General features: G+C 41.7%; 1 protein-coding gene across 13 annotated transcripts in view; it reads right to left on the reverse strand.

The window, feature by feature from the left end:
• Nucleotides 1-1,244: 1,244 nt before the first annotated feature.
• Nucleotides 1,245-23,735, reverse strand: part of TNRC6C (trinucleotide repeat containing adaptor 6C) — a 98,897-nt gene continuing 76,406 nt past the window's right edge. For 5 of the 13 annotated variants that reach the window (XM_066332080.1, XM_066332089.1, XM_066332083.1 and 2 more), the window contains 13 exons: nucleotides 20,585-20,758; nucleotides 19,211-19,357; nucleotides 18,646-18,768; nucleotides 17,264-17,347; nucleotides 16,708-16,942; nucleotides 14,862-15,029; nucleotides 13,594-13,785; nucleotides 13,310-13,453; nucleotides 10,489-10,605; nucleotides 8,002-8,196; nucleotides 6,628-6,698; nucleotides 5,764-5,903; nucleotides 1,245-4,573 (listed from right to left, as the gene is read on the reverse strand). In XM_066332080.1, the coding sequence (XP_066188177.1) occupies nucleotides 4,213-4,573; nucleotides 5,764-5,903; nucleotides 6,628-6,698; nucleotides 8,002-8,196; nucleotides 10,489-10,605; nucleotides 13,310-13,453; nucleotides 13,594-13,785; nucleotides 14,862-15,029; nucleotides 16,708-16,942; nucleotides 17,264-17,347; nucleotides 18,646-18,768; nucleotides 19,211-19,357; nucleotides 20,585-20,758 (2,151 nt within the window). In that variant the 3' untranslated portion in view covers nucleotides 1,245-4,212. The remainder of the gene's footprint in view (nucleotides 4,574-5,763; nucleotides 5,904-6,627; nucleotides 6,699-8,001; nucleotides 8,197-10,488; nucleotides 10,606-13,309; nucleotides 13,454-13,593; nucleotides 13,786-14,861; nucleotides 15,030-16,707; nucleotides 16,943-17,263; nucleotides 17,348-18,645; nucleotides 18,769-19,210; nucleotides 19,358-20,584; nucleotides 20,759-23,735) is intronic. The other 8 variants (XM_066332081.1, XM_066332085.1, XM_066332090.1 and 5 more) reach the window with 6 other exon arrangements.

Consider the following 23,735-nt stretch of genomic DNA (forward strand, 5'->3'; position numbering starts at 1 on the left):
TATTGATTTTGGCCAAAAGCTGAAATTTCCTTTAATGCATCATGGGGATGTGTCTGAATTTTAAGAATGCATCTGATTTACAAAAAGATGTTGCTGCCAACCTCATGAAAGAATAATATTTCTGACTCCATAAGGGACCTCAATGTCTTGGCAACAAAGCTCAGAGACACCAAAACTGAAAGCCCCCCCTGCCAAGGACAAAATACCCGACAAAACACAAACCAGAGAAAGAATCAGAGAAGGAAAAGGCAACTATCTTTTAAGTTTCATTGCAAACACCTGGAAGAGGGGGAAAAAAAAAAAAAGAAAAAAAAAAAAAAAAGGAGGTGGGAGGGGAAAGCAGCTTCCAGTGAAGAAGAGCTGTGTGATTTTGGGGCCAGATCAATCAGACTGGCAGAACGGGCTCCAGACTGGGAATTTTTGCTCTTTCCAGAACAGAATTATCCCCAAAGCTGGTATTTGAGTATTTTAAGCTGTATCATATCTGCCAGCACAACTCAGACCCAGCTGGGTCTTTCCTATGGAACCGTGGCTCATGGACAATCCCAGTTACAGTGTGGGTGCTGGTTCAGGGCTGGAAACAACTCTAATAATCCAGCTGTTCATGCCGGATCTTCCTTCCCAAAGGGATTGGGGGAATGAGCTCCTCTGGACAAACTCACAGCCCTGAGAGCTGGGCCAGCCCTGCTGAGCATCACCCCCGAGCAATGGGGCAAGGCTGGCACCTCTCCATGAAGCCCCAGCCCTGCACCTCCTGTGCCTCAGGTTGGCATCTCTGGGGGGAAAAACCCTTCAAGTGGTGAACATCTGCCTAAACAAACCAACAGGAAAACAGTTTGCTGTTTCTCCCCTTTTTAGGGGCCACTGCTCACCTCAAAAAGATCAATGGAGCTTTAGACATCCAGGGCCAGAAACAGGGGTGGAGCTGGGGGAGCCCCCAGCCTGGCTGGAGGGGTAACAAACTCACCTACTGTGTGTCCTGAAGGCATGGAGAAATGAGAAAAACCGAATCTGAACACAAAAACGGGTTCTGCTGCTCCTGGATGAGATGTGCAAAGCGTTGATGGAAAAGCTCATGAGTGTCACCAGCAGAGAGCAGAGGGGCCACCACAACAGGAGGGGTTTGCCTGGCTGTACATGTCATTCTCATTCAAAATTAAACTCCTTCCATGAAATACCTTCACAGATTTAACAAGATATATATATATATATTTAGTATCCCCTGCATAAAAGAAAAATACACATTATTTCAACAGCCAAGAAAAAACTGCAATTTATTAAGTTTCAAAGAATCTTCGTACTCTTGAAAGCAACTTTCGGTGCATGTTCTTTTAACAATCACATTCTATGAGGAGAATAAACATTAAAAGCCACAATTGTTGGTTTTCTTTTTAATCTCAGAGTTACAGACATCTTTAATTCAAAAGGAAAGGCCAAAAAAAAAAAAAAAAAGCCCCTAAAAACAACAAAAAAAACAACCAAAACCCACCCATCCTCCCCCAACCCCTCCAACAGAAATTTTCATTCCCAATTTGAAAATATCAGTTTTTCTACAACTCAATGCTAAACTTCAGCATGGAAAATTGTATGTAAACACGCACATACACACATACATATTTTATATAAGTGTGTGTGTGTATATATATATAAAATATATATGTAGGAGGCGTGTAATGGCAATGAGATGCAATTACTCTGAGGAAAGGTTATTCAGCTAAATACACTACTAAAACTTGAGGAAAAAAACCCAAACAAGTCTTGAACCCAGTTTGTGCATAGTTCATGATCCTCTATAAAACCAGCTTTTGTTAATTTGCAATCTTGCAGGACCCTTTAAATCTGATAAAACCATTAAAAAGCTAATCTTCCAAAAGAAAAAAAAAAATGTAATGCACAAGTTTCCTGATCCAAGCAGGCAGGGAGCACAATGTTCATATAATTTTTAAAACATACTTGAAGTGTATGTTATTCCATTGTCTTTCTTCCTTTCAAAACAATCAAAAACATTGATCTTTTTTTTAAACATAAAGCGATTTTTTAATATATAAAGCACTCTTCAAACATCTATTTCTTTTGAGTCCATTATTTGGTAAATATGTAACTGCTACACATTAGATTAGGTATTTTCTTCTTTCTTACTGTCTTTTTTTTTTTTTTATTTTATTTTGTTTTTTAATAATATCTTCAGTGCTAGGAGTTGGGTTTTAAAAATACATGAAATGGTGTGGAGTTGCTCCTCGGGAAACCCGGCTTTCCTGAGACATCTTCCACCATGTGCAAGATAGTGATCACAAAGTTTTCGCCACTTTGACGAAGAGGAGGAAAACAACAACAAAAATAGTACACAGCAATGGCCAAAGAAAAGGATAATACAACAACACTGTTCAATCCCAGAGCTCTGAAGTAGCATATCTTCATTCTGAAAATAGTTTTCTTTTACGATGGAAGTCTTTTTTTTGTTTGTTTTGTTTTTTTCTTTTTTTTTTTTTTTTTTTTTTTTTTAATTTCCTTTTTTTTATTTTAAAGTTTGAAGGAGAAAAAAAAGGTCTGTAAACAGGTGGGAGCCAAAACTCCTGGCTCCTCCAAAAGCAGTCAAAACTTATGTCCAAGTGCTTGTTTCTGTTCCTGCTTGCAAGGGAACTATCAACTCTTTACAATTATCTATGGCCACAGTTCAACAAGAGTATTTTTTTTTTTTTTAAACTTTATATTCCGAATGGAAAAATGGTGCAATACTCCGGTAATAATTTTCTTGCATTAGTCCACAATAAAAAGCCGCTAAAGGTAGATATACATATTATTCTCCAGAGATACACACTGTAATTTTTAAAATGCAGTAAGAGTCCTTGAGTAAACATTTACACGTGAATTGTCGCCGGCCCCTTCTATCAGTTTCTTTCCTTTTTTATTTTTTTTTTTCCTTTTTTTAAACTTTTTTTTTCCTTTTTTTGTGGTTTTTTTTTTGTGGTTTTTTTTTTTTACCATTACAGGAGTAGCTACAAGAAGGGCTGCGGACACTCAGTGCAAAGTTAGAAGCTAATAACAATTAAACATTTGACCAATGAGCAAATAAAAAGCATATACTGAACCAAAGGAAAAAACTTCACACGTTGAGTTAAACCACACGTGAGCACACACACACATACACACACACATACACACTCTCACACATCTGTCCCAACAAAAACATAGAGTCTGAACTTTTTTTAAAAAAAAAATTCTTAGAGCCTGTTTTTTGTGTACTGATGCTGACCTGGAAGTGTAATAATTCAACTTAGAAAGTGTTCACATTTTGTTATTGGCCTGCTGGATTCAAGTATTTGCATGTTGATATGGTTTGTTGCTTTTTTTAAAAAAAGTTTTTTCTTCTTTTTTTTTTTTTTTTTTTTTTTCCTTTGTTGATTTTTTTATCCTTTTTTTTTTTTTGCTTTTTATACTTTTTTTTTGGGATTAAAAAAATGACATGAAAAAGTAATGAAACAAGGGTAATGTGCATAGGCAGATCCATGGGAGTAGTGGACACAGAGATACCCCAACCCTGCCCTCCCTTCCCCCCCTCTCAACCTGTACAGTCCAGAGTTGCCACTCGGATTCGTCACTTTTCTGTACCAATGGTAAAATATCACACTTCACCCTTTCTGATTATTGGGTCCGCCTCTGTAATGTGCATAATAGTCACAGGCTCATTTAAATAGGCTTTCATTTCCCCTTCCCACCCCTCCCCCAGTTGATAAAATAACCCTTTCCAGCCCAAATTCTGAAAAGTGCCCTTCATGATAGACCTATTCTAAGCAGCTTTTATACTTGGTTTTGAAAAATCACCATACAAACATAAAAAGACGACATAAACAAACGAACAAACAAAAAAAAAAAAAAAAAAGCCATGAAAAAAAGTAAAACCTGTCATTAGCATGTGACACTGACCAAAGGAGCCCATACTGTTTCAGGAACAGTTCACAAGGACTTCTGCAGTTTCGGATTCGATATTGGACAGAGGTACTAAGGAGGGCTGCCAGTCTCATGGGTTAAAGCTGGATTCTTCATCAAGCCCGGGACTGGAAAGGGTTACCATTTTTTTTTTTTTTTTTTTTAAAGAAAAGATTTTTCTTTTATTTTTTTTTTTTGAATTTTTTTGTTTTGTTTTGTTTTCCTTTAGTGCTGATGATTGTTATTTCCATTCTGGTTTTTTTTTTTTTCCTCTCTCCCGTCTCCTTAGATGGACTCTCCGCTGAGCAGATCCCCCGGCAGGAGGGTGTTGAGGGGCGTGGGGCTCCCGATGACTCTGCCGTCGTCGGCGCTGGGGGGACCCCAAAGGCTGCTGGAGTACTGGGGCACCCCTCCCCAGAGCAGGTCAGTGCTGCCCTTGCCCCCCAGGCACGGCGGGTTCCAGTGGCCGGCGTCGGGGCGCACCAGCCCGTGGGAGCTGCCCGAGGAGCCCAGGCGGCCGGGCGTGGATCCAGTGTTGGACTGCCAGCTGGAGGTGGGCGGCAGCGCCTGCCCCTGCGCCAGGAAACGGTTCACTTCTTCCTCACCAGCAAACTCCGCCAGGATGGTGGTGTTGCCCAGGACACACCTGAGGGCACAAGGAAGGTGTGAGCTGTGGGTGGATGTTGTGTCGGGAATGGCTGAGGGAATTGGGGTTGTTTGGCGTGACCTGACCGCAGCCTGTCAAGGAACGTGGACAGAGACTGTGGGCAAACTGACACAGAGCAGGGTTACATGGGATATGAGGAAAATATTCTCCTCTGTGAGGGTGGGAGGCCCTGGCACAGGGTGCCCAGAGAAGCTGTGGCTGCCCCTGGATCCCTGGAGGTGTCCAAAGCCAGGTTGGACAGGGCTTGGAGCAGCCTGGGATAGTGAGAGGTGTCCCTGCCCATGGCAGAGGTGGGACTGGATGAGCTTTAAGGTCTCTCCAACCCAAGCCATTCTGTGACCTTTCCCCAAGCTGAAATTGAGGTGAAAATTTCTACCACATCCACTCATTTTGAGCAATTCCTGTCTCTTAACCAAGCCCGCTCTGTCCTGTTTTCTATCCACCTTTTTACACCCACAAACAGCCAAATCCACACATGTGGAGACCACCTCCTCTAACTGACACATCCTGGAGCCTCGATTCTCTTCAGGAATAATGACAGAAGCTCTCCAGCCAAATGATGCTCCCACTGCCTCAGTACTTTTATTATGCTCATGCTGTAACCTGTTGACAAAGGGAATTGCTTTCCAACTCTCAATACACAGAGCTGGGTATTACTTCTGAAACATTGTTTTCTCTATTCTTCAATGCTCCCAATGGCACTGATTTCACCACTCCAATTCTCCAGCCTCCATGCCAATTAGTCCCTTGGATTTTAAAACTCCTAAAAAGCAGATTTTGTTGTCATACACTTCTCTCATAACTCCTTTAAAAAAAGGTGACCACCACGAACACATTCCTTATTTAGCATTGTTCTACCCTCTCTGTTTCTCTCTAAAGCTAAAACCTTGTCCTGTGCTCTCCCTGAGTTTCCTCTGGAATCCTCATCATGTCTTACAAATTCTTCATGGCCCTACAGCTGACAAGTCCTAACTGAGGATATTACTTATGGTGAATAAAGTTTTGTAAAGCCCTCTTATTCAGCATCTACTCCCAGTTAACTTTTTTCTCTCTCATTAGGTAATCTTGAAAATCAAGGCTGAAGTAACCAGTGATCAGTTATGCCTAAGAAAATATTTTCTGAGCTAGAACTGGCTCTGTAACAAAAGGAAGAGGGGGCAGAAACGTACATGTGCAGAGACTTCTGGGCCTTGGCTGCTTCCTCCTTGGAACTGTATCGGACCACAGCATTCCCTTGGGTCAGGTTCAAGTGGAATGTGATGAGAGGGCCGTGCTGCAAACACAGTGTCCGCAGTGTGGAACCATCGATCTGCGAGGAGCAAGGGCAGCAAAGGTTACCTGTGCCATTGTGAGCTCACCTTAAATGCTTCATTAACAAGGCTTTAAAAGCTAAAGGGTGAGTACAAGTGAAAGGAAAAAAGAAGTACTAAATTACACACTTATTGCTCTCTGCACTGAGGGACACATCCTGTCTTTTGAAGAATTCCCTACAGTCCAGTGCACACATTTTCCCTAATTAGGTTATACAAATTATATTTATCATTAGATGTCCAGAGAAATCCAGAAATAAGTCAAAGGGAAAACATACTTCATAAATGTAATTAAATTTTCCCCAAGATTAATTTGGGTGTCCGCATCCAAAGGTTTTGTTTTGGCTTATGTTCTTCCTCTGGGATGACACCGTGAAGGACACGTAGAGGATGTGACAGACATATGACAAGAACACAAAAAACCCATAGGAAAATCAGGTTTTACATCTCTGTATGTGCTTTACAACATCATTCACCTCCAAACTTACACACACACAAATGGTGCCCACTGAATGACTAATTACAGGCTTGAAAGCTCATACTTGATTTGACAGCACTTTGAAAAGTTAACAAATTCCCTGTAGAAGACAGATACTTGTAATAAATGCAGAATAATTATTCTTCTTTCAAATGAATCAAACGGCCAAGGCTGCTAAATGTTGTTCTCATCATCTCTTAAATTCAGGTGTTTTTTCCTGCCCAGTTCTGTCCAGTTCCAGTTACCTGGGGGGTGAGGTTCCGAAGAACCAGCCAGCTGCTTGTTCTCCCTGAGCTGTCAGTACTCCATGCAGAACCTGCAACACAAATTCCACAACAAAACATTTGATCGGGGTCTCTGGAGAGCACCTTACAGGTAAATTTATCTGGAATCACAACCCACTAACAAGCCTCAGTGCTGCTGAAAACAAATCCTACAGCAGTTTCCTCACATGTTGATTTACTGCCTCCCCTGGAAGGAAAGGCTGCTGAATGAAAAGCTGCTCTTGTTACATTTCAAAGATCTGTGCCATTTTTCATACTCCCAAAATAACTATTAGGGAACTAACAGATGCAGGTATGGCATTGCAACAAACTGGATCCTCAGGATGCATTAGAATTAATCTGGAAGACACATTTTAAAAGCAGTTCTGATGTCCAAGCTCAGATTGCTGCTCACTAATAAAGATTTTTGCAGCACTGCAGCACTCTGCTCTCTTGCCAATGACAGATTAATGTGTATGACTTATTCAAAACAGGTATTTCTGCACTGACAATGCTCTGACTGAAGAGACAAGGACATAACCAACAAAACCTGTTCTAACAACCTCAGCCTGGTGCTTTACAGCTTGATGGCTTACAGTAAGAAGCTGTACAAGCTTGATATTTATGAGTGGCATTTGAGAATCACAGTGGATCCTGTGGGTGCTCCAGAAAGAATCCTGGGAGCAGCTTCATCTGCCCTTCCAGGTGGGGGCTTGGTGAAGAAACATCCAATATAAATGGCAGGAAGAGGGAAGCACATTTAATTCTCATCTTAGTGTAAGCAGATGATTAAAACACCTTTATAAAATAGGACTAATACCTGCATATATATCTGTATTTCTAGAGATAGAGATAGCTAAATATATATATATACAGATATAGAGTCAGATCTATCTCATATCTGTATTAAAGCAAACAAAGGCACATAAAAAAGGGGCCTGCATGAAAAAGTACAGGCATTCCTGAGGCATGAGAAAAAATACAGGCATTCCTGCAATGCCATCAGGTGCTGAATGCTTCACATCCCTGTGTTCCATATTAAATTCCATGGGCTTCTCTTGAAGTCTCAGATCACACCACAGAACAGGACACATGTTAGAAAGACATTTTTAGAAATCTGGGGAAAAAAAATCCTAGTTGGGACTTAAACAAATCGGGCAATTCCTATGTAAAATCCCTAACATCACCAGCTGAAAGATGCTTCATTTACGACTTGTTCAAGGGGGAATAAAGAGGCAGGAGATGCATCCCCAGAACAGAAGCACTCCAGCTGTGTTAAAGCTCTGGTTCCTGGAGCCTCACATGCAGAGCAGAAGCCAACAGTAAAAAGAAGGCAGAAGAGAGAGCTGTGAGTACCAGAGGAGTAAGAGCTGGTCCAGCCCAGGGGACTGGCACCCCACGTGGAGGATGGCTTGGTGTTGGTTAAGCCTGGAGGAGGTCTTGTTGGAGCTGTAGTGTTTCTGGGTACCTTCCAGAGTTCGTGGGACAGAGAGGCTTGGGTGTGAGAGATCGGGCCAGAGGACCACGTGGACTTGATGTCTGACAGTTTACCTGCAACACAAAACCAGAACATTTGGTATTCCTCACTAATAGGTATCATGGGCTACATCCTCCCAGCTTCTCAGTAGGAAAAGAACAACCTTCTGTACCATCCAGTCCTATAAAGCCTCTATTCTTTGAACCTACTTAAACCACTGTTCACAATTTCCAGTACTTTTGTGCTCAGTGAACCTCACACTACCTGCTAGGTACAAGTTCCCTTTTGAAGATCTATTGTTTAGTTTTCTTATAAAAGATGATACAAGAAAAAAAAAAAGTCCAGAATATGGATATTTGAAATCTGATTTCACCAAAAATTATAATTGAACACTTCAAGATTGTCTATCTCAAAGGTTTAACAGGTCTTAAACACTTTTTCTTGCACAACTCATTTTAACTAATATAAGGAATTCAGTATATCCATATTCTTCTGATGCGTTAACTCTAAAGATCAAAGACCAACAAAAACTTTATTTCTGAATGTTGGAAGCAACCTGTACTCTTTTTTTCCAAGTATCTTTGAGAAAAACTAAGTCTTCAGAAGATCAGACCACACTACAGCCTGTCAGTCTTCATAACTTCCTGCTGTTGGTTGTTCTTTCCCTGATCAATTTTCAAACTCTTACTGCTGTTTCTGCCAATTCAAAGTTCTATAAAATAATCCAAACCCAAGAACAGCAGACACAGTATAGCATTCAGAGGGACAGAACTGAATTGAGTTAAATAATGGATGACAAAACAAATCTTTATTGACCTTTAGACTTACACATCCCTGCCTTTTCCTCCTGATACCAACCCGTGCTGTGCAATTAGAGCCCAATTTCCCTGTCACAGCACAGTCCTGCTGTTACCAACACTGGCAGCACATGTAGGGCTGGAATGGACTGAAAGGGACACAATCCTCCATCTTCTGCCCCAGCAAATGATGCTGTGACTGTGCTGCCCTAATGCTTTAATGCTGATTGCAGAGAACAAGGAAATATTTGGTCTCGTAAAGTCCAGGATGCAAAGATCTTGTGAATTTTTATGAAACTACAACTGGCAGATTTAAGTTTATACTGGATCAGTCCTTTAAGTAAGACATGAGGCAGGCACTGAGTAATTTTTAGAGTCCCAAAGCCAAATTTACCAGTTGCACAATCACAGACTCAGTTACATACACACACATTCCCTAAACTGCCTCCATTTATCTAAATCGTTTAACTCAATTATTTCATATTGAATCATAACAATTTAAGTGAAAGGGCAACCACTCTCCCATCTTCTGGCAAATTGCAGCAACAAAAATAATTTGACAATGACAATGAAGACATTAATGAGTGTAAAATGGTGAGAGGAGAGGAGCAAGTCTGAGTTTGAGAGCTCAGAGCTGCCCAGCCTGTGATGGGGCACAAAATACAGGCACAGCACCACAGACCAGGTGTTGCTATGACATTACTTCTCATGGGAGTGACACAAACATTAGATGGCACTGCAAAAACCAAAAACCAGACCAAAAGGAAATCGGCAAAAAAAGCAGAAATGCATGGCAGATAAAGAAAAGCAAGCCACTCCTTTCTTTTATTTCCTTTCACCGGAGGAAAACATCCCAAACAAGCCCTTTTTGTTTTGCATTCTGCAGCCTGACCCAGGGGCTGCACCTTCAGAGAAGTGGAGGGGTTTTGGTGGATCAGCATTTTCTTATCTAATCCATCTACACAACCCAACACAATTTTATAATGCGACAAACTGCGTAATTTGGTAGTTAGTTTGCAAGCAAAGTTTCCATCTTTTGCAAAAAGAAGCTCCAGAATTTAGAGCTCAGTAAAGAAAATGGGGTAATTATTTAGCTCACTTAAAAGCTCAGCCATACAGGGGAGCATCAAGCTTTGGCTTGACTATTAAAAGACACCGAAGAGCCCCAAACCTCCCAGAGCCATGCAATAAGTACCCCTTGGAGGTACTACTGAAGCCTTTTCTGAGCTGAAGATATTTCACCTTTAACAGTGAGTTCTTTAACATCACAAATTTCACATCAGCTCTTCCTGGAAGGGTCTGTTCCTGCTGAGGCCCTGGACAGTGTTCCTCCCCTAAAGATCTCGATGCCAGCACTGAGTGACACCGAGCGGAATCAATGAAATTTTCGGCACAATCCCAGGCACACCATCCACCAATCCCCGCCGCAGAGCTGACAGGAGAGCTGCCACCTAGCACAGGGCTATAAAAACCCCTCTGCCTGGGGCAGCACTCCTGGAAGCACTGGGACAGCACTCCCTAGGGCCTTTTCCTGGGAATGCAGAAACTGTGGAAGCAGAAAGGCCGTACCTGCAATGCTAGGTGCAGATGCAATGCTGCTGAAAGAGCTACTGTAGCCGGAGGCACTAAGCGGCCAGGCACTCGATGAAGGCAGCGTGGCATTCTGAGATGATGTTGGGGATGACCCTGCAGAACCAGCAGAGAAGCAACTAAGAAAGATGGGCATAATGATGTTTGGTGTGACATAAGCAAATCTATTGTGTGCAAATACAAACCATGCAAGGCATTCTCCTTAATTAGACTGGTCTCTGAAGTCTAGGAATGAAATGTTACTGGAAGCGTGAGAAAGTGAGGCAGAAGTCTTTAGAAGGAAAGAGAAGAAAGCTGGCACAGGAACAATTGTAGTGCAGAAGGGAAATTCTGTATTTCTTTCAAGATACATGACTCAAAAAAATCAGTGTTAAAGTGTTTAGTCTCAGAGGAACAGGCTTCATCTATAAAGGTCCTCTGCCAGCTGACTTAGGCAATGGCAACTGTAGATGGGCAGAGATGTGTATGATAAACTATCCTCTTACCACGGGTGATCTGTCCTAAATTTTTCAAGGTATACACTTCCCCTACATCCTAATGCCCACAAGTATCTTTAAATTTTTGCAGACTTTCAGTAAAAGCAAAGTTATATTTCAGCAATCTCTTCTCGAACTGATAACAAATGAAATAGCACAAAACCACCTCAGTAAATCATTTACAATCTGAACAGCTATCTAGGCATATGTACAATTTCCTTACTGGCAGCAAATGAAAGAAACTGAACGTAAAATCAACAATCTTCATTGCAAAGACTGAAAGAGCTGAAAGTATTCTCTCTAGCCACTAACAAAATCAAGTGTATCCTGGCTGACTTGTCATTCCTGACACACAGAGATAGGCTGTGATACTGAAACATCTTTAACTGACTAATAAAAATAGGTGAGCTCTGTAACTGTGTTGAGGTAGAATGGAGGAAATAAAAGGACAATCTCATCCCTCACAGCTCAATAAAAATCACAGGCTTTGTTTTTAACTGGAACAGCAACCAACCACACATTACCTTAACCAGACTCCCTGTGCTTCAAGAGACGCCAATCCAGACATCAATTTCAAGCAACAGAACTCTGCATCAGGCCCTGATACAGATATTCTCCAGGCAGGAACTACAGAATTATAGCAGAGCCAAAGGCCCTCAGAGCTGGAAATGGTCCTGATTCCTTGTGGCTAGAACTCTCAGCTCATGGAAGCTGACCCTCCAAAGCTTCATTAGCAAACAGGGCAAAGCAAAAATTGACCCAAAAGCTTAAGTTTTGCCTGTTTTTAAGTGCACAGGGCAAGGACAGCAAACCCCACAGCCTGACCCTCTCACTGGGGAGCAGCTCTGTCAGCACAGGCTCTGTGCTTCAGGCTGCAGCTATACAAGCATAAAGAAACAAATTCTGCAACTGAAGTTTTTATTAGAATTCTATTATTACCAAGCTAAAAAGCTAATGGGGAAAAGAAGCACACGCTGACCCCCACAGGCACTGCTTTTCAGAAGGTCTGACCTCTTGAGGGCCTGTTTACTTCTGCAAAGACCATCTCTGCTGACCCTCTCTAAGGGGAGAAGTTATTTCCTCATTCCACAGGCAGATTATGCACCAAGAGAGCTGATGTTCCTCCTCTAAAGCAGCAAGACCTGCAGTGGATATCGTCTGATTTTACAGGTACAGCTCTGTAGGTTTAGGCTTCTGGCCTGAGGAATACTTCTTGGGTGCACTGTATCTGAAGTGCCACTGAATTACATCTTACAGCTTTTCTTTCTGTAACTTCAAACCTGCCTGTGCCCTTGGAACATGACTTTGGAGTCATCAGATGTTAATTCAACCTGATTCATTACCCAAACACTTCAATGTTTCAGCTCAAAGAAAGACTCCTTCCTTCCTGCTAAGAGACAACCAAAACCACTGCAGGCTGTCAACACTCTGGATATGTTTCACATCCCTTGCCCGAGGTAACAAGCCCAGAGCTGGACCCTCACTTCAAGGATAGCCCTGGTTTACAATCTGTGCTGGTATCACAAATGTAACAAAACAAACCCCACATTTTTACTCCTGACAGGTCCTTCTGGACAGCCTGATGATGCTATTCCTGTGCCAATTGCAGTGCTTTGACAGAGTGCAGATAACTTGGCTATTTTGGCACTCAGATCACAACTAACCAAGCCACCTTTCCCTTGATCAACTTCCAGCACATGTAGCTAATAAGCAGTAAAGTCACAATGCTTTCTTGTTTTAGAGAATTCTCTTTTTATTCTGAAGTAAGCACTGCCACGACAAAAGGAATGGAAATAATACTGGGAAATACTAGTTTACTACTCAATTCCCAGTTTTTTTTTCTTTTATGGTTTTGGAGATAAAACAGTTCTAATTTGTTTTGTTTATTGATCTTCATCAAAGCTACAATTAATTAGTGTACTAGAAGCCTGCTGTCTCAGCAACAACTATGGAACTTTTGTATTGAGTCTTCTGAGAATTTCATAAAGTGTATGGAGGAGGGTGGGCAGTGTGGAGAGCAAAATCTTGATCAAAACCATGTGAGACACAGGTTAGAAAACCTTCCAGTGACCACAGAAATTTGAATTACATCTCACATCCTTTTCCAATATAAAAATATTTACATTCCCATGGAAAACAAGAAACTTCTTAATCCCTTCTTTTAAAACAATTATTTCTGGATAGTCAGTGACAGTTCCGAGCAGAAGCATTATTAGATTAGGAGCACATGCAAGAAATATGTTTTATTGCAACAAATGAGGTCACCCTTTTTTGGAAGGGAAAAAGAAAGTCTGCACAGATGGGGAAGCAATTTTTGTGTTTACCTCCACTCTTGAGCAGATAGCGATTCACATCCTGTATCGTGGTGTTGATGGTAGGCCCAGTTGGAACACTGCCAGGAGTAACATCAGGGTCATTTTCAGGATCAATATTCTGCAGTCCTTTCCATGGCACTCCTGGGTGAAACTCTGTTTCAAACACAATAAAAAGAGAAGTGTGTGAGGTCCTAATTCTCCAAAGCTCCTCCACATCAGAAGGACTCAACCAACCCACCCAACAACGCGTTTTAGGGACATCAGTCCAACACCAAGGCTCTGGATTGTGTTACCTGGTGGCCAGTTTATGCTGGAGCCATTGGAAATCTTATCACTATCGGATTTGGCACGTGACCAGCTGTGAGGAACAGCTACAGGTGGGCTGGCAGGAGACTCACTGTTCTGGATCAGATCATAGCGGCTGTAGGAGTCATCGAGGGAGGACTTTCCCGGAGGACCAATACTCAAACCTCCAGGGATAGCACCTGCAAGGAGTGAATTGGGGATTGTGGGAATGGAATTACATCAAGATGTATTTTGTTATAATTTCTGCCCCCCCCCCCCTTTTTTTTTTCCCTTTTTGTATTACAAAGATAAAAAGAAAACTAAAATGCAATCACAGTAAGCCAAAGTTAATGGCATCGGAAGCCTTAGCAGGGGTTACAGCTGACACACACTGCTGGTACAATCTAGACACTCAAGTTAGAGAATTCAGCATTAAATTCCTGCCAAAAAAGACTGGTAATTCAAATCATCACTCTGATGGTAAATAGGAACCTGCTGAGACAGCATACCAAGGAATATCCCTCATCTCATCCTTCCCTAGGCATTCAGTGCTGACAGGATGGATGATATGAAATGGCTGTTCTCATGTTCCTACAAACTATCAAACAACAATTTGGCATCAGCAGTGCAGCTACTTGCAGAATAAAAAACTGCTGTAGAAGAAATAATTCATGCTGCTCATAATAAAATCCAGGATATAATAAAGTTAACAGAGGCCCAAGTTCTAAGAGAATAAATCTGGTACAGGAAGTAAAGGAATAACCAGCTCAGGGCACTGGAGGTGTTAGGGAATAAAGGTGTTCAAAAAGATTAGCAATTACTTCTGGAAAAGTAAGAAGTTTGTGTTCCCAGCTCTAGGCTGAGTAAGTATGCAATCTATCACACCTTTGTTCAGGGAAAGGTTGATGAAAAATTGTGGGAGAAAGCCAGGGTAAAGTATTTTTGGATTGAAGGTATGCAGGTCTGGAATAGGGGGAAAACTGTGGGACTTGTGTTGCTGACACTAAAGGCTTGTTTTACTTGAACTCCATGATCTCAACAACAAAATCCAACAAATGAAAGAAAAAAAAAAACATTCCTACACTGCATGCAGGGAGTGACAGCTGCAAGATTTCACTGCAGAAATCATTTATAAAATCTCATGGGCTCAGAGGCACTTGGTCCCGACCATTTGTGAGCGCTTACACAAAAGAGGAACAAGAGAGAAATAATCCCAGTTGCCTTGTGGCTGGGATCACCAAAAGCCAGGCTGGCAGGGGGTGCCAGGGGACATTACCGTGCTTGCTGGAGTTCTGGTCAAGAGAAGAAGCAGCACTAGACAGATTATCCATTGAGTTGGGGTGTGTCCACTGAGGAAGGCGAGACTGGGACTGAGAAGTGTCCTTCACTGACAAACCACCAGTAATGTCCATGTTATTTACATTCATGTTCGGGTTCAGTCCAGCTGAGGGGGGAAAGAGATTCTTAGATATCCATCATATACTGAAGGATTGAAAAGCTGTGTTTGAAATCCAGCTGCAGGTATTGCTCAACACTGATTTTCAGACATCTGTACGCATGTGTGGCATTTTCAGCGCACATTTTCAAGAACTTTTGCTTTTATGGAACACCAAAAGAACTCTCATTAATTCAGAAAAAGCTAAAACCTTGCTGAAAAAGGGGGGAACCAAGATGTAGGGATAATATTTTAAAGCTGTCTGTGTTTCTACTTGCAGTCTCTTCACTTGTCTCAGAAGAATGCTCTGGAATGTTGTGCTTAAACCAGTTGGCACCACTCCATGGCTAAGGCAAAATATTCCTAATGTCTCCCCAGCCACCCCCCACAATGTCTGCCACTTCATTTTGCTAAAAATCCGCCAAAAAAGGAACCAATTAAAGGTCAGACAAACAGCTGCTGTTCATCAGAGCAGGTTCTGCACTAACTGGGCTTCTGATTTGTATACACAGAAAGAAAATCACTCAGACTGTTATTTAGGGAATAATTTTGACATGTTTCTGTGACATGAATCTGGGTCTTTTTTGATATATAATCCTGAATGTTAGCAGATCACAGAAAGCTGAGATATCATAAGAACCTCTCAGACTTAGGCCTTTAATTCACAAATCTTTTTGCCTTCTGATGCTCCCAGCCACAACAGCTCACCACAGCAGTCAGAATTACCTTCTTAACTGCTGCATGGCAGATAAAGCTTGGCAATGCTATTGTACCCAGCATAAATAGAGTCACAAAGAGATTAAATTAATTCCTTTATGTCATAAAGGAAGTCTGTAGCATACATCAAACAATCACACAGCAAACAGGTCTGAAAGGTTGCTCTGTTCATTCTGTATCCAGGCCCTATCAATTATTTTGACTTCAATCATATTTGACAGATCTATGTCTAACCTAGCACAAAATGCTGGTGAAGATTTCAGGAACTTCCTAGATAATTTATTCCTGTACTCTACTCTGCTTAAACCAAGTGATCCTTAATGTCTAACTAGATCTCCTTTTATGCAACTTAGGTTTATTACCTCTTGCATCAGGAAATGCAAGAAAATGTCTTCCTAGCTCTCCTTTATGTTTTTGAAGATTCTTGCATGTCTGTTAAATCTTCTCTTTAGTCTACTGAGCAGAGGATTTCATTAACAGTTGTGTTTTTGAAACGTTTAATCACCTCCACTACAATCTTTCTGTATTCCTTCAAACTGATCCATGTGTTTCTTGAAATACATTGACCAAAACTGATGCCTCATCAGTGCTGACTACAGCCAAAAGATGACTTTGCACGACTTTTTCCCAGATGATATTCCTGTTTATCAATGTGACATCTGTGTCTTTTACAACGTGACACTGTTAATTTACATTTAGTTCATAAACAGCAACATATCTAAGTAGTTAATTAGGCAAATCTTCTGTTCTGACATTTGTAAGCAGAACACAGGTGAGTAGATAGAGCTACCACACAGGCATGGATTTTGTTTTGTACTTTTACTGCCATGTAGTAAATATATATATATATATATATATATACACAGATATCTATATATAATCTGTATTTGTTCCACTGTGAAGCAAAAGGCTGAGATGTGAATGCAGGAGATGGACTCCCTGTGTGCAGCTGCTGCAGGAGGACACTCACCAAGTGGAGGGTAAGGAGCAAAGGTGTTCGGTGAAGACTGTTGCTCTTTGGTCTGCAGGTCAGGAAGGCCGGGAGCCTGGGGATGGGGTGAAAAGCTATCCATGGCTGATTTGCCTGCAGAGGGGTGCAAAGATAGATGTGGAGGGGGAGGCTGCTGCTTCATAAGCAGGGCCTGGGCCAGCTGGCGCTGGTGCTGCTGGATCTGCTGCTGCATGTTATTGATTGTACGTGCAACCTGCAAGGAGAGAGCCAACAAACAACTGTCAGTGGTGAAGCCACAAAAACACACTGCATTTCTCTGCCTTTCTCTACAGTGAAATGACACACTGCATCTCCTTACAAAGACAAACTGGCTGCATAAAGGGCTGAGAAGCTTTCCTCCAGCAAGGCTGTGGATCAGCTTTATCACTCAGCACCTTCCCTGTCCAGCACTCAAGCCACAAACTGCATTCCTGATTTAAGGATGCTTTAGCTGCTTTGGTGTAACGTCACTGAGCCTCTCCAAGCTACTGAAACCAAACCCTAAAGCAGAGATTGAGCTGGCAGGGACACCTACTTGCTGCTCCTGTTGTCTCATGGGTCCGGAAACGTTACGCTGAGCCTGTAACATCTGCTGCTGGATTTGTAAACGTTGGTACGCCTGCGGGGACAGGGACAGGGACAGGTCAGGCACAGCACACACAGCAAGCTCAACACGCTCCCTTCAGCTGCTCTGCTGCACCAACACACAGAAAAGGCCAACTCTGCAATGTTCTCAAAACACTCCACGAAGCAACAGCAATAATCCTGTTGTAAACGTAATTTGTAATACTTTTATTTAAGTCCCACGTTAGTTTTCTTTAAAAAAGGAGTAAGCCCACATGGCAAAAAGTGGTCATCAAGGATAGGAGCCCACTTTTTTTTTCCTGAAATAGCTATAACACGAAGCAAAAATTAAAATGGAAGTTTATAATATTACACAAATAGTATAAATACAAGTTATTATTTTTGGTTTGGCCATTTTGAGTTCTGCTAACAATTTGCAGTTAAATCACTTGTGCTGCTTTATTCTTGAAAAAAATACACAATTTTCAAGTAACTGGCTTGGCAGCGAACTTTTTTTACATGATAAGTTGCTCTGAAACACATAAATTCAAAAAACAAAGGAATTCTGTACAGGTATTTTTCAAGTAGTTGGGTACTGTGTAATTATTATGAGAGTAATGCTGTGCTCCTCAAAACTAGAGAAAATAATCAGAAATGACTAATAGTATCAAACACTGTTACTAATAAAAGAGTTTGACTAGCACACTGAGACCAGCAACTGAACTAGTCTGTCACATGTTTAACCTTGGCCAAAAGTGAGTGCACAGTATCTCTTTTAAAAAGATTCTTAAAATCCAATTAAGTATTTTCATATGCATTTAAAAATATAGATATAAAATTTGCAAACACAGCAAAAAGTACACAGAAGTAAGTAGTTCTTATCACATGACCTATTTAATATTCACTCCATTAAATTAAAGGAAATTCACCCTACACTTTATTTTTCACTGAGGCAAGTGAAGAAGTTCTGTAGGTAACTCAGGTGACCAGCACTGCCACAATTTCTCTTGTTATGTTGAGACACAGGTGTCCAGTTTAATCTTTCCACTGACATGTAACACACAGCCCAGTGCTGTTTGAGAACACACTGTGTTATTCACACCAGCAGGAAGACAACTGACTTTTAGTTCCACTGATCAGCTGTAAAGGATAATTATTCCACAAATGACTATTTATAAAGCCCAAGGCAAAAAAAATGATTTGTGTTTCTTTAAAAAGAAACTTTACCAAAGAAATCAGCAGCTGATGGTTTTGAAGATCTGTCATGTCATTTAAAAATTAAGTCATTCTCCTATTTTATCTTCATGCCTTCAATTCTGATTTAGAGCTCATCTGCCACGTTTTTTAACTTACCAGCTGCAGCTGATAGAGCTGGTTCAACATCGTCATATGCTGAGGATTATTAATTGGCGAGGTTAACTGTGCAGGGCTGAGACCAATGTTTTTTGCTGCAAACTGCAAAAGCTGTGCTTGAACCTGAAGAAGAGAAGAGTGTTAAACATTGTACATTTACTTTCAGCAGTGGCAACTCTGTGAGCCATTAATAAGAGTCACATCAGCTGGAAGACGTTACTATCACCAGAAGTAATACCATGAACTATCAAAAAAAAATTAGCAAGAGGCTCTAATGCAATCATAATAACCATACTCAAGTGTTCAATTATAAAAAAAAAAAAAGAGATGAGAACAAACTCCTCAGGAACACCACTGTGCAAAAAGGAGCACAAGACCATGCTCTCAGAAATAATTATATGATATGCATGTGAGAACACTTCAGCCGTGTCACATCTTCCTGCCTAGGAAACAAGTAACACAGACACAGCCAGGCAGCAGTGGCTGTGAAGCCTCAGGAGCATGACAGAGCACATGGCAAGAGTTCCAGAGAAAGGGAAAACGTCTGAGTGAGGTGTTGTCTGACCTGAGGGGATAGAAACTGAGGCACTTGAGCACGAAGACTAGGCTGGGATGAATTAAGAGGTTGCACTGGCGGTTGCTGCGGCTGTTGCATGGTCCTGGCTTGTGCTGCTCCGCTATTGCCAAACATACCCAGATTGCCACTCGGTATCTGCAGCAGGACAACAGTGACACAGGCACTTAATGACTCCTCTCAGCACATAACCTGGGTGTTACTTGTCTCTGCAGGCTTTATCCTTAGTGACTATGACAGGCACGAATCAAGAGACCAGCACATACAAACTGTACTGGAAACCAGGTTTAGAATCGGGCAGGGCAAAGATTGCTGTGCACCCAACATCCCAAGCCCCATAAACCTTGTACAGATGCCTGAACAAAAGGCAGCTGAAGTTGAAGATGGCTTTTATAAGGATGCAGAACCCTGGAGGGTCACAAGATGAACAATCAAAAGTACTTGCCAAAAATGTTTGTGTTTGTATAGCAAGGGACAGGAGAATGGAGGCATTAAACTCCCAGTAACCCCATCCTCCAGCTGGCTAAGCAGTTTTTTTACTTAGTCATTTTACAAAGCTACTGATAATGGACATGCTACTAGTAGAGACTGCTTTGGAAAGATGTGCTTAATGGGCTGTGAGTGCTGGACAAGTATTGCCTTAAGAACACCGACTTTAAAAGAACATACATAATAAAGAGCCACGACAGAATGATGGTTTTTCTGTGTTCTTATTTAGTATCTTTGCTGGGACTTCAGTTTGATGGCAAAAATAACCTTGCCATAATCAACAGTATTTTCTGGCTTCTCACTCTCATGGTAGTTATCAGTTGCCCCCCATCCTTCATCTCCTCTCCTTTTCTTTCCCTGTTCTACCCAGGGGCCAAAACACCCCCTTAATTTGATGCTCTAAGCCCAGTTTCTTTCTTGACACCTGTTAGAACTGTGAGATGCCTTGACACTTGGAGCGGGAATAAAAAAGTCCCCATCACATCAAAGAATAATTATACCAGCCAAGAAAGATGAATTAGTGAGCAATCTCACTACCTGGCAGTCTTGTGACAATGAGCAATGCCTCAAAAAAAAGAGATTTCCCTTCAGTGAAGGCAGAGCCACACCAGGGTTCAGGGGTATAAATCCACAACACTACAGTGTCCTCTGGATGGATATGTGTCACCAGCAGGCTAATTACAACTAGGCAGCTCTTTTACGTCCTGTAAGGTGAAATGTTTGCACAGCAGGTAGCTCCTCCTCTGCTATTTCACATGAACAAAGCTGCTGCACTTCCAGTTTAAACCCGTTTTTCCTGGGGAAGAGGCTGACAGGCACTAGCAGCTACTCCAAGAGAGCCGAAATTCCCCTCGGGATGCCCCCCAACAGCCTTACCTGTCTAGAAGAATTCAAGTTTTGCATGCCCAGCCCTGAGGCAATCCCGCCCAGGGTCTGATTAGGGAGTGCACTGTTTGAAAGGGGGAGCTTCAGGCTTGGTGAAGGCAAAAATGGTGAAGTAGTGGGCTCTTCCACTAGGCCGCCATCCTGATTGGAGAAAGAAAGGGTGAGCTGTGTGCCGTGCCGGAGCCCACAGCACAAAACAGTGTCCCATGGAGACACAAAAGGGTGTGGATGAATAAAAAGAGATAGATAACAAAAGGGATGAATAAGAGGGAATGGAAAGCATGGAGTGAAGGGAGAAGAAAGAGAGAAACAGGATTAAGGTGCTGTTTTTTGGAACTGTGTTGCACTTAATCCCCAAATGCACAATCACCCTCACCCACCCTTCCAGAGGAAAGGAAGGATTTCAGCAGCTGATTGCAGAGCTATCATGTGGCCATTGCCTCCTCCCCACTTAGGTTTCCTCCTTTCTTCTCCACCAGACTGAAAGGTGGACAGGGGAGAGGCCCAGCATATTTCAGCGAAGCCCTCTGTCTGTCTGGAAAACTCCAGCAGTGGAGCACAGACATAAACCAGCGCTTTAACAAACCCAAAACTTGGGAAAGGCCACATCAGCTTATTTGACAGCAGTCTGGATTTGGTTCCACATCATAGCTCTGCTCTTAAAAAAAGCATTTTTGCATTAATCCCCTCTCCTAACTGAGACACACGAGCCTCTTTCAATATTCACAGAGCGCTGAGTTATTAATACCCCGCTCTGAAACATGACCCTGCAAGGCAGCCAATGAACACAAACCATCCAACCCAGTAATGACAAAATGGGCTGGGCAGCCTTCCTCAACATCCCCAGGAGGAGGCAGATTTTAGCAAGGCAGGAGCTGAACCCCCTCTGCTAACTGAGGAACCACAGAGGCAGCCCCCACGGGGGGCAAACAGCAAGGCAGGAAATAAAATAAATTACAGAACCCCCAATCAAACAGGTAAATCTCTGCTCGTGTTTCAGTGGGGCTCTGAGTTCTGTCTCAAACTGTGCTTTGATGTCTGGGAAGCCTGCGGTAAGCATGATCAAATAACACTGTGTACAAAGTAGGGCTCCAAAAAACCAGGCAGAGAGAAAAAGCTTTAATTTGCAATGTGCAGGGCTGCCGTTTTTCAGGCAGTATTTTCATTGCAAGGAAAGGCTTTTTAAAGAGGTGAGGAGCTAGGTTATTTCAAACAATAAATTCAATGCCCCAGAAGACTGAGAGATACTGGTGAACCTCCTTTGTTCAAAAAGCAGCCCAGTCTGCTTACCACACACCCAAACTGATGACCTAATGCAGCAAGCATGCTCAGTGAATTATATGTTTTAAGTTAATCCTGAAAAATGCATTTTCTACAGCTCTCCTTTGATGCAAAGGAAAAAAGTTTCTTTACTATCAGGCAAAGTGACACTTGACATCCTATCTGACTATCCTGAGGGGGACGCTGACATTTTCTAATGATATCCCCAAGGCCTTTCAGCTCGAGATATTTTACATTCTACTGGACATCAGTCACACTCCACAAACAACTGCAGCTTGCATGACAGTAACAGGTTCAAGGATTTCTCTTTAGATCACAGACATATGTTTACAATTCCACCCTTCCCCCTTCAAAGTGAAAATAATTTCAAGCTCGGTGCTCACTCTCCCCTTCAGATGCCATTGTTCCCTACATGAACAGACCTACTGACCATGAAAGACCCTCCCTGCCCCCCACATTTATTCAAGTCTTGTCTTACTGACATTGGTTTTTTTTCAATTTGGAAATAAGCAGTGCCAAGGATGGTGGAGGACAAGCCACACTGGAAAGTCAGGCATTTTATTTCCAGACTCCTTCACAAGTGTGTTCCTTGGCTGGACTGCAGCAAATGGCTTTGTCTAAGTTTATAACACTTTGTTCCTATTCACCTGGTTCTATTTTATTTAATTTGAACTCGTTGCATTGTGCTGCACACAGCTGTGCTCTATAACTGAACTAAAATCAATTCATTTAACATGAAGTATTTTAGTTGGTCAAATTAAAGCACCCTTTAGCCATTTTCAAGCCAGACTAGAGGACAATTTTACTGCTCACAGTGGTTTCTGACCCATTATTTCTCAGGATCCTTTATGTAATAATTGTTTCCTGAAGAACAATCTTTTCTACCTAACCTTTCCTCTTCAGTGATTTTCTTACAAATTTATGTTACGCTTCTTCCTCAGGCTACTCAATTAAAAACTGAATCATCACATTAATGCTCAATCCAGCACTGCTTTGAACTTTTTTGAAGGGACTTGACACAACCATAAAATCCTACTGGCAGCAGTGTTTCCTGCTGCAGTTAATCTAACACAAAGCACCACACTGGTGGTTTTTAGGATTTTGGGAAGTCTCTCATAATAGTTTCATATACCAGATGTGACAGAATGCAAGCAGAATTACTCTAAAGTTTTTAGCTCTATGAGATATGGACAATTTAGCAGAGGATGCCTGGACACTTTGGCAGTCACCTGCCAACAACTGCCACTTCATAAATCAAAATGTCTCAACAGACAGAAGAGAGGCTGATGAATCTGCCAGAGGTCTTTATACAAAAGTCAGTTACAGAAGTAGCTGGCAGAAAATACACATTGAGTTCTTAAAACAAAGATTGAAAAAAATCCTTTCCTAAAAAGAGGAAGTTAAAGTAATAAAATCTCATCTTAAAAAAAGTTATCTTCAAATCAAACAGGAATTAGGCAAAAGAAACCTGGAGGAAATGCAATACTAAAAGAAGTGCTCATCACACAAAGAGTGATGAAAATGGTTTCAGTCACTGGATCACAGGCAGCAGAGATGCAGGAAAGAAGAATTTAAACTATAACTTTAAAGTTATAGTGATCATTATCTAACTGCAACATCTAAAAGAAGTTTCTCCATATTAATAAAATATCCTACTTGTTGTCCCAAAGACAAAAACCAATCACAGTCCCCAGAGATTGCTGGGCTCAGAATGTGAAAGATGAGGCTGAAAAAACCCAATAAACACTATGTTCAAATCAGAAACAAGGAGAAATATTTAGTCAGAAGATTTTTGGAAGAACAGGATTGTGGCTGAGAGGCACCAAGGCTTGTAGACCTGGATTTTACAGTAGTAGAGAAG

Source organism: Sylvia atricapilla, chromosome 18 (genome assembly GCF_009819655.1).
Source record: "Sylvia atricapilla isolate bSylAtr1 chromosome 18, bSylAtr1.pri, whole genome shotgun sequence".
In the NCBI taxonomy this organism is placed as follows: domain Eukaryota; kingdom Metazoa; phylum Chordata; class Aves; order Passeriformes; family Sylviidae; genus Sylvia; species Sylvia atricapilla.